This window comes from Orbicella franksi, chromosome 9 (assembly GCF_964199315.1).
Source record: "Orbicella franksi chromosome 9, jaOrbFran1.1, whole genome shotgun sequence".
Lineage (NCBI taxonomy): Eukaryota > Metazoa > Cnidaria > Anthozoa > Scleractinia > Merulinidae > Orbicella > Orbicella franksi.
The window spans coordinates 17,207,752-17,218,633 of record NC_138153.1 but is presented as its reverse complement, the minus strand read 5'-3'; the positions used below and the strand labels follow the sequence as shown (position 1 = coordinate 17,218,633).

At 39.1% G+C, this 10,882-nt stretch overlaps 2 protein-coding genes across 2 annotated transcripts; one reads left to right on the top strand and one right to left on the bottom strand.

Moving 5' to 3' along the window:
- Positions 1–4,273: 4,273 nt before the first annotated feature.
- On the top strand, positions 4,274–6,309 carry LOC145497778 (prolactin-releasing peptide receptor-like). Its single transcript, XM_081477636.1, has one exon. It carries the CDS (start codon positions 4,570–4,572, stop codon positions 5,551–5,553), a length of 984 nt encoding a protein of 327 aa, XP_081333762.1. The 5' UTR covers positions 4,274–4,569; the 3' UTR covers positions 5,554–6,309.
- Positions 6,310–7,146: 837 nt separating this feature from the next.
- On the bottom strand, positions 7,147–10,849 carry LOC145497794 (thiol S-methyltransferase TMT1A-like). Its single transcript, XM_081477658.1, has 3 exons — positions 9,576–10,849; positions 7,935–7,968; positions 7,147–7,490 (listed from the first exon to the last, which is right to left on the bottom strand). The coding sequence occupies exons 1-3, from the start codon at positions 10,095–10,097 to the stop codon at positions 7,219–7,221; spliced, it is 828 nt and encodes a 275-aa protein (XP_081333784.1). The 5' UTR covers positions 10,098–10,849; the 3' UTR covers positions 7,147–7,218.
- Positions 10,850–10,882: the final 33 nt, after the last annotated feature.

Here is a 10,882-nt window from a genome sequence, read left to right as displayed (position 1 = left end):
CTTAAAGACTGTCTTAGAAAACACGACTAGTTTTTAAGAACGAACTACCTTCATTAACAGAAAAATATTGATAATTACCTTCGCAAGCAGTAGAGAATTCACACCATCCGCCATCACGTTTCAACACATGCTGCGAACTCCTCTTCAGAGCAAAGTTGCCACTACCGAGTTTCGCGGTACACCTCAAGAAAACGATGGTGTTTTGGACAAACTGGTTTAAACTTGGAAAGAAGAAGAAAAAAAACTCTTAAATTTGGAAAGAAAGAAGAAAATGTATCCGTTGTTTAAAACCATTGTAACTCCGACCCTTCGTCATCTTTCTGCGCGTGTAGGTGATAGTAACACATGAATAATTAGATGAGAAAATTTGCAGTTCAGGTCGAATGGCTTAATTTCTTTCAAACCACCGCTGAACGTCCGCGGAAAGCTGCTTTTCCCTACATAGAACATGACACAAAATTTATGGTTAATTTGTAGCAAAGTGGCGTTGCGAGAAACTTCAGAAATAATTTTATCGTGAAAGACCCGAGTTCTCCTATTTTGTTGGCAATTTTCTGGGGCATGAAATTGTTTTCTCATCTTTAGGTTGTGCATGATTATTTTTTTGGGGTAGGCAATAGCTTGTTCAGCAGTTTTTGCTGTGTAGGAATTTTCTTGGGAAACTGCCCCCCTCACCCCCCCCCCCCTCCCCTACCTCGGAAAAAAATAATGGTTCGTCCCTAATCTCACACGAATAGATCGTTTTCACGTGACGTCATCACTTTCTAAAATCCAAAACGAAAGAGCCACCAAAGTGTTTGTCGTCATCAGGCACAAGAGGCGGTATATTTATATCTGTTTACAATTTTACAGCTCAATAGCATGCTTCGTTTGGAATCCAGAGAATTTTGAATTTCAGGGTTATGGAGGTGCGTGACACAAGGCTATGATCGAGTTTGTCGAAAAATATATACTTATCCCATGATTTTGAGCCTTTTTAGAAGTTAAAGCATTAGGAAAAGCTAAATGTAAATGTTCGTTTGATCAGTACTGATAATCAGTCGCCTAGATAGCCAAAGTAAGTTCCAGATGTTTACACTATTTTCCGGCCGCCATATTGGTGTACCACAGAGGTACACCAACATGGCGTTTTCATACTGTGCTCTGTAAATATCGGCGAAACATTTCGACGAATATCTGAAGTTTGGGGAAACGCACAGGCCTAAAACTTGGAGAAGTGGCTTATTTAGTTATTTTCTATAACATCATAATTTCATAGCTTTTTCCACTGGATGGTTTTCGATTTATTTTTTTATTGCGTGACAGTGAAAACGATCTATACTCGGGATTCTCGTATTAAACGGACGATGCTCAAGAGCCATTTCCAGGCCCTTGGCTGTTTGGCGTGTTCGTCTGCGACTGGCAGAGACTAGGGAGGGAATATGTAACCTGCAACCAACATAAGCCCTACTCTACATTCGCTTTCTTTCATATCGACTAACTCCCAGTTACATGCCCAGGAAAAAAGAAAGTGAAATGACCGGTTGGATAATTTTGATCTGAGTGTTTGGAATCGGATTGTAAGAATTTAACATTAGTGGTTCAGAGTAACTCAAAGGTCTTAAAATTTTCCTTTTCCCGCAACGACCTATAATAAGGGAATCAATAAGTTTTTGACAGTAGGAAGAGCGATGATTTATATATGTAAAATGAATTTAAATTTAGTGTAGACAAAGTGGACTGTTGTGACATTTCTTGTGAAGAGTTGCATGGCAAGTGAAACCTTTATTATATTGATATCTTTGGCGAATGTAGCTTGTAGCAACAACATCAAAAACCATTTTGTTGGAACTGAGTAGCGTTTTTTCTTTTCTTTCTTTCTTGGCCTTTCTTTTGACATACGTCGAGATGACATTAGGTCTATTAAAAAAGAATTTCACATTTCGTTTAGGCTGAGTCACAACGAACGTGCCCTATCGTTAAAGTTGATCTCCGGCAATGCTTTCGATTTGGATCACGTACGTGACTATTTCAGTCAATATATACTCGCTATATCTGTTGTTGCTTAGTTCAAGTAGTTCATAAACGTATCCGGATAAGCAGGCCTGATTAATTAAAAGAAAACAATGCTGTATTTTGGCTAACAATGACACTATCTTTGTCAAAAAAGACGTCAACTTTTGCAGTTAAAGAAAACAAGACTAGAAAAATTGATTAGACTTCCTTAGAATTTCAGCCGAATATCATGATTATCATTGGTCATCATTGTGAATACAATTTTAATTTGTCAATTAAAATTGAGGTCGTGATAACTGCCACGAAACCTAAGTTACGATATTTTACGACCTAAAGAAAAGCTTTAAGTAAAAACACAGCGGTAGATTACTTTTGAGGCATATTTGACAACGCTTTATGGGTTTATCTATTACAAGGAAGCAAATTATATTTAAAACGAATTAGGTAAGTTCTTACTGAAGTCCATCAGCTTAAAAACAGGTGCAAGCTAGTTTCATACTTTTTCACTTACGCATTTTTGGCAATATAATTGCGTCTTGCTTGGAAAGAAAACTTTTACAAGTGCCTTTCGATATTTCTATGAGCGCGCGAGATTGCTGTGACGACGGGAAATCCTTTAGAGTGTTTCGTGCATAGATTTCGTTTTTATGTTTAAAATCCTTGTTTGGTCAAAATTTACATACTGTAAGGAAAATGTAAAATATTTTACGACAGGAAATTGAAGAAAATCACAAACAAATCAAAAATGAATTTTACATTGTTTTGAGGATTTTAAAATTTTACAATTCAGTTGGGCGTATTTTTACCATCCATTTAAGAACTGGACAAAAACGCTAAGAAAAAGATGTGCATTGACAATGAAAAAAAACTATCATCTAACCGAAAACAATCGTTAAATTCTTGCTTTCAAATGCCGTTATACAACCGCTACAGTACAAAGCTGCGAAAAATTTATCCTGCCCGAGTTTAGGAGACTTGGGATATTTGGCACTGATCTATGATAACAAACTTGCTCTGATCATTGCCGAACTCTGCTGAAGTTCGTTCAAAATACAGTCCTTGGTATCGATACATGGTAAATTTCAATCTGCAATTTGTTTTCGTGCTTTCTGTTGCTCTGCGGTTCAGGTGAAGGAAGCAATTAAAAACCCTAACAATTGCTAAAAATTGCCCGATCCTGGCTAACATATCTTCGTCAAAGAAGTTTACTTTTGCGGAAATGAAAAGAAACCATGAAAAATCGATTTTGCGTCTATAAAAATAGAGGCAAACCACCAGTGTTAACGTACGTGCTTGAATGCCAACAAAAATTTTTAAAAAAATTGCTCAGGTTGCTCAGGTTAATTCATGGCCATGAAATTTAGCCCACGATTTAGGCCGTGTTAATAAAAAAATATTTTTTTCTGACTGAAAGCTAATAATTAGGTCAAGGAAATTCCGCTTGTAAATCAAACAAACATGCGGTAAATTACTTTTGAGCTCTATTTGACGGCACTTTGTAATTATACCTATTCGAAAGAAGCAAATTACTTTCAGCCGTGTCAGTAATCATTCGGAAAGATCGATGCTGAACCCAATGATAAAATTCAGAATCATTTCCGATACATTAATGCCGTACATATATACGTTAAGTAACATCAGCTGTATATATAGCTTATTTTAAAATGGACAGAACAGTAAATGAAATGCTGGAGTTTGGTAGATGCGTCCAATCAACCATCAAATTAAGTTTCATTAGAATTTACAATCAAAAGTCTAAAGGCAAAGGGTTTTAAATTATTAAAAGTAATTGACTGCCGGAGAAAAGGAAAAACCAGGTGAGTCTCGCAGGAAACGATGACCATTTTTTCGCTTTCTCGTCGTTGTTGAAAAGTAAAGGTAGCTAAGGTAACGTTTCTTTCTTGAAAGCATTCTTCATTATGAGAAAAAACACGACACTCATTCAGAATTCATTTTTTGTAATTAAAAGGTTTCTTTCCCTTGGGAAATGAACGGACCATTTCGCTAAAAGAATAGATGTTTAATTAAACTCGTTAAAAAAAAAACCGGCAAAAAAGATATTACTTTGGTATAGCCGAGGTTTAGTTTCGAAAGCTGAAACTTTGTCACATTAATTCGTCTCCAGCGTTTGAGTATCATACCTGTCGCTGGTTTTTGGCTTCCAGAGTTTTAATTGACTGCAATTACTACAGGAACAAGTGTACATGTACAACTCTGAGAACGTGACTCTGTACGGAACCGTCTGCTTATAGAGCAAACAGAAAAAAAAAAAAAAAAAAAAAAACAGATGTAAATGCCAAATTTAATGAGACCCTCCCTCCGTTGCCCAGTCGGTGAGGCCCTCTTTAGTTCAGAAAATAATTTGTAGCTAATTATTTAGAGAACGTCATTAACGTTGAAGTGGTTTCAGTTAAGCGCTTGCCATTGTTAGGCATATAAAGAAAGCTACATCAGCACCTGTATGAATAATAAAGGACAGCGCTGTTCATAATTTGTTCATTTTGTAGCGGTTCTGCACGAAGAAAGACACACACACGAAGGAACAAAGCGAGTTATATCATATTTGCGACTGGTATGGAAGCACATCAGATCGACATTGTGCTTTTAACTTTTTATGCCATCGTAGTGTTGGCGGGCATTCCTGGAAATATTCTCTTCATCACGGTGGTTAAACGAACACGCAGCTTGCACACAACAACAAACTTCTTACTGGCAAATATCGCTGTAGCCGATACCATAACTCTTATTTTCTGCATTCCTGGTGTCATATTACAATTTGCTGTTGAACATCACCCGAGTGGGGCTCTAGGAAACTTCCTTTGCAAATTTGTTACCATGCACCATGTTCCGGGAGTTACATTGCTGGTTTCTGGCATTAGTTTAACACTTATCTCCATCGAAAGACACAATGCTCTCCTGCGTCCAATGCAAGAAACACTGCGACTCCGGAAGAAACAAGTTTACATCGCTGTAGGCCTAATTTGGACGTTCTCTATTAGCTTTGTACTGCCTCTTTTTGTACAGCAAAAGTACGTGGACGAGGTTCAAAGTTGCCACATGGATTGGAAAGCGTCGGCTTCGAAGGTTTACTGGGGTCTGCTGGCCGCATTGACGGTGCTTTCGTGGCTTGTTATGTTGGTGAGTTATTTCCGCATTGTCAAAGGTATCTTATGTGAGAATATTCTACCCTCTGGCACCAACCAGGGAGAGAAAACAAACGAGCAAGACATTCACAACAAGAGGAAGATTGTGAAACTTTTAATAACAGTGACGGTGCTATTTCTAGCATGTTTTGTTCCGTTCGCTTCGATATCGGCAATGAGTGTTTCACCCTACTCGCTGTCCTACAAAGTGTCATATTTCTTAGTGTATTGCAGCTGCTCTTTAAACCCCGTGGTTTATGCTTTTCAGAGTTCGAATTACAGAATGGGAGTTAAAAATGTTTGTGCTAACAGGCGAAGGCGGATTCATGCAGTCGACAGTAACCTACGGGTGAACGGCGTCACTGATGACGTCATCGAGAAATATAATGTACGTGCAGCTGGTCACAATTATTAACAAGATTAACTTCTAAGTCGAGAGCAGTGACAATTAGTAACATCATGCAATTAAAGTTACACCGCGTTTGCCGTTCCCTGCAGATCTTGGCAGCGATCAGGGTACAATATGCTCTATTTCTGGCATTTCGAAGTCAAATTTTATTGGAAGAAAGTTATATGTTACAAACCTCCGCACGTCCGTGCTCTACCATCGGATCGTGTAGCCTTCTCTAATACGGCTAGCCACGCCTTTGCAACAATTGGTCACGAGTCTTGCTTTTAAAAAACACACTGATTTTGTCACTGGTAGTGCATGATGTTATCAGAAATAGAAAGAACATTTACAAATAAGCTTACATGCATATTTACAGGTTTATATCCTTTAAGAGGAAGTTTTATGGACATTAGAAGAAGGATTTTTAAGGGAAGAAGACGCTTTGCACTCCAGTTACAGTCCAGTCACACTCCAGTGGTTTTCTGTACAAATCCTTGTGATCTTGCAAGTTTCCAAACCGCCAGAAAATCTTTGTCTTTCACTTAAAGAGCCCAGAATTTCCATTCTTCCTACTGTATAACTCCTATTTCTATCTCCAATAGTTTTATCCCAGCAGCTTCCGGTGATTTTAAAATAACGGAAAACGTTTGTGGAGGGCAAAGCCTCCTCGATCGCTTTCACACAAAACATTCTAATGTTTGCAATACTCAAAGCATCAATAAGTTTCAACCTCACACAGCATTGGTCTGAAATAGGTTTTCTGGCTATTTAAAACATGCCTTTTTCAGGCCTGTTTCTTCCATCTTAGAAACATTAGCAGGATAAGAGTCTGTCTATCTCTAGCAGACACTGAAAAGTTAGTACGTGCATTCATCACTTCCAAACTAGATAACGCCAACTCGCTTCTATATGGACTACCAAAATTTTTGATAGATCGTCTACAAAATGTCCAGAATGCTGCGGCTCGCGTTGTTACTAGAACAAGGAAATACGATCATATCAAGCCGGTTTTAAAGCAGCTACACTGGCTTCCAATAAGCCAGCGCATCAATTATAAGATTTTACTTTTAACCTATAAAGCGCTCAACGGCCAGGCCCCTAATTACATTACTGAACTGCTAGAGCCTTATGTACCAAGCAGAAATCTTCGATCCTCCTCCAAAAATCTCTTGAAAGTACCACCTGTCAAGTTAATAGGCTATGGTCATAGGTGTTTCTCTTTTGTAGCACCTAGCCTATGGAACTCTCTTCCGAACAATATAAGAGGGAGCGGCTCGCTATCAGATTTTAAGACTTGTATAAAGACATATCTTTTTAACAAATTTTATAACTAGACTTTTGGTTAGTTAGTTAATTAGTAGATTAGATAGTTTAGCTACTTAGTTAGTCAGTCACTTAGTTAAGTTAGTCAGTTTTTATTTAAAGGTTTTAATGATTCCTAGTTTTACTTTCATTTTTACAGCTTAGCTATTTTATTTGTTAGTAATTTTTTATCACTGATGTAAATTTTTAATGTAAATTTTATTTTTAATAACATTTTTTACTGTAAAGCGCCATGAGCCATGGATATGGCGCTATACAAATCTATTATTATTATTATTATTATTATTATTTTTCCAATTCTTAAATTCCTTTAGCTATAGTTATTGGTTTATAAATTATCCGTCGTGACCAAGTGTTGTAAAAGGCCTATTGTTCCTTTTCTGCAAAACCAACAAGGATGAAATCAACAAAGTACAATAAAATTTTTGTGTGCCAAACTGAGAACGTGTCCTTACACTCAGAATACATACTAGGCGAGCAGTTTGCCCACACTTTTTTGGACTGCACCATTTTGAAGCCACCTTGCTCTATATAAGGTAGAGTTTTTCGGTCACAGCGGCAACCATCATACAAGGAGGGCCACAGAAGAGACTTTGAGACAAAGTGTTGAAGCAAGTACTTTACAGTCCATGGATGTCCTGTTGTAAAATAAGTAAACCAGTGACTAATTTAATCAAAGGGAATGACAAACGGGCACTTTCATTAGTATAAGAAGAATATAACAAGTATGTTCATTAGGACCTGATCCTTAATACCTTTGCTGCACAAGGTACAAGTCAGTGGCAGATTCAGATCTCTTGGAGTTGGGGTGGGGGGAAAATTTCAGGCTCTTTGCACCTCAAATGTGGGAACCCAAGAACTTTTGGCCCTCCAGGTGTAAAGTATTTTTGCCAGTATATGGGGTTGAAGGGGGGGGGGGGGGGGAGGGAGAGACTCATTGGGTGCCTTCCCTAGATTCACAGTAAGACTTTCACTTATAACCATTGGTCAAAATTTTGTTGCAGAAAAAAAGTTAAACCATGAAACAGCTTCTTTTCAAATCCAGCATTGAAAAACAAAGTTCAATGTGAATTCACACTAACCTGCAACATGTTCAAGGAAATAAAATCTGCCACCCTAAAACAAACAGATATAGGAAAGAATTAGTGCAGAGTAACTCATTTTTAAAGGGAATAACAGATTATAAAATGCCCAAGGCCAGGTTGTTCAAAAGCTGATTTACACTAACCCAGGATTAACAGTTAACCAAAGTATTAATTTTTCTTGTATAAAGTTTTTTGCCTCTAATATGTTTTGTGCAGCTTGAGATTATTCAAAATCAAAACTGAGGGGAAAACAACATTTTCAGAAAACCTCACCAAAAAGTTACAAAACTGAAATCAAAATTTTCTCTAATCTTGGGTAGCTTCATTGAGTATTGAACAACCCCGCCCAGATACTTAGTTGAACTTTTTGGCAAATAATTTCCTTCCTTTTAAATCCTAGATGTATTCAAAAACCCCAAAGTGCTTTCTAGAATGATGGTTATTTACTGGGCTCACAAAATCTTTGAGAACCTGATGAGGTATGTAGGACATTATGTAGGAAACCCTGTTTCTCACTTTTTTTTCATTCTTCCCGCCATAAAGTTGCACGAATTCATGCATTCAGAGCTTAAAGGGAAGAGAAATGTGTTCCAGGTTATGTGGGCCATTTAGTAACAGGGCATCATGCAAACTTCAAACTTTGGCAAAGTGCACGCTTTCCTTTGGGTAACTCAAAAACATGGATTCCTGGTCCGTGGACTCCACCAATCCGACCAAGTCAACAGAGATCTATGGACTGGTTTACGGACTACCCTTAAGGGCCCCCTCTACCAACTGCCTCAAAACTAAATAAAAATGTTATAAAATAATGATGATAATAACAGATTTCACTTAATCATTGTGTTATGTGGGTAGACCACTCACATCAGCGAAATGTTGAGTGCATTGCCTCACTGTATATGGGAGTCCCCCCTTGACCCCTGGGCTATGATGATTAAATTTTGATGCATTATTATTTTGGTAGATATAAAAGCTTGTGCACCATGGGTGTGCTCCATATTACTCCACATTTAAGAAATAAAAAACATGAACCATGTTTTTATTGAGTTATAGAAACATGAGTGGAAGTTTGGGAGAACTAGAAATGCTGTGGGAACACGAGCCGTAGGCGAGTGTTTCCACAGCTTTTTTGAGTTCTCCCAAACTTTCATGAGTGTTTCTATAACTAGATAGAAACATGAAGAACATGTTTTCCATTTCTTTTAGAAAACACCGCAACGAAAAAAGGAAAACAGCTTGTTAACTTTGATTATCAAAATGTAAATTCATCATTACGTAAACAGCTTGTACTAGTTCTGTGTTTCTATCGAGTTATAGAAACACAATTTTTAACCAATCAGCGCGCGTATTTTCGTAGGACTGTTTTCTAACACTCCATATCAAATGGAATGATAAGGTTTGGTTTGAATATTTTGGAAGAAAGTTAGTACCTCTTTATGGTTGGGCAAAAAGTTTTGATTCCATCCTGCTCATCTATCTGCTAAGATGTGAGGATGCGAGCCACACGTCTGCTTCGTTCTTCACCGTTTCTTAAAATTCATGGATTGTTCCAATGACGCCCCCACCCCCCCCCCTTCCCCATTCCACAACTCTCTGCTACACCCTACCTCCGAGAAAATATACACACAACATACTCACAGGCATCAGCACCCTTTTCACTTCCTGAAGGGTTTTCTTTATTTGATCTTCGGTAAGGCAACACAACAGCTTCGTACAAACTACAGCAGCAACAGAATTGTCCTCTACCCCGACTTGCCCAGTACAACTCATGTCCTCAGCTGAAGCCGCAACAAACTTCTTCAAGTGGACACTATCGCCAACTTTCTCCAGATTTGACTTGAGAAGTTCTTCCATGTGTGGATTCGGATCGACAGCTATAAGTGAGGTCCCGTGAGGATAATAATCGAAGTTTGCTCCTGGACCGATGCCTATTTCCACAACATCGCTGTTCAATATTTTCAGGTGTTTGGCAAGATCATCGAAAAGCTTTCGTTTCACAGGATCGAAGACTCTCTTGGTTACGTCTATCCAGATTCTATGTGACTGTGCAAACGACTTTTTGTACCAACTAGAAGACATTATAATCTTTATGGCTCTCACAAAAATGGCAGCAACAAATACTGCAATCAACACAGCAAAGCCCGTGTACGTGTCCGCCATTTTGGGAGCCCGGCTGTCACGCAATAGAGCCTCTGGGAATTAATGGTCACGTGACCATTAACTTCTAACTTTTTAGCTAGGCTGTACAGTATATGCTGGTTTAGGCAGTGCGGGCGAGATCGATGGAAGGAGTTGAAGGATTAATAAAAGTTGTAGACGTGTAAAACAATATAATAGCTCTCAGCGTAAAAGAAAGACTGGGGACTGTGGAATGCAGACGGTGGACTGCGGACTGCGGACTGCGGACTGCGGACTGCGGACTGCGGACTGCGGACTGCGGACTGCGGACTGCGGACTGCGGACTGCGGACTGCGGACTGCGGACTGCGGACTGCGGACTGCGGACTGCGAACTGCGGACTGCGGACTGCGGACTGCGGACTGTGGACTGCGGACTGTGGACTGTGGACTGCGGACTGCGGCATGCCGACTGCGGACTGCGGACTGCGGACTGCGGACTACAGACTGCAGACTGCAGACCGCAGATTGCAGACTTCAGACATGACTTTGGTAACATGCCGTGTTACTATTTCCATCATTGAGAGCTCACCGTGTAAACAGGCTAACCGGAGTGTTATTTAGGCTAACCTGAGTGATATTCATGTTCAGGCTAGCCGGAGTGATATATTCAGTCTAACCGGAGTGCAGCCTTTCACTGCGATTAAAATGCCAGATAAATGTAAATGTACCCGCAAAACGGCACTCAAAATTGGCTTAAACCGCCAAACCGCCAAAGTATAATAGACCCTCTTCAAGCAACATCAAAACGCATATCCGGGAGGGTGGG

Bases quoted from the DNA above. Each gene is read 5' to 3' on its own strand.
- LOC145497794 (XM_081477658.1), bottom strand. From the start codon at position 10,097: ATGGCGGACACGTACACGGGCTTTGCTGTGTTGATTGCAGTATTTGTT. The intron at 7,969-9,575 runs GTGAGTATGTTG...TGTTTGTTTTAG, and splicing joins TGAAAAGGGTGCTGATGCCT to GGTGGCAGATTTTATTTCCT. The intron at 7,491-7,934 runs GTTAGTGTGAAT...ATTTTACAACAG, and splicing joins TTTCCTTGAACATGTTGCAG to GACATCCATGGACTGTAAAG.
- LOC145497778 (XM_081477636.1), top strand. From the start codon at position 4,570: ATGGAAGCACATCAGATCGACATTGTGCTTTTAACTTTTTATGCCATC.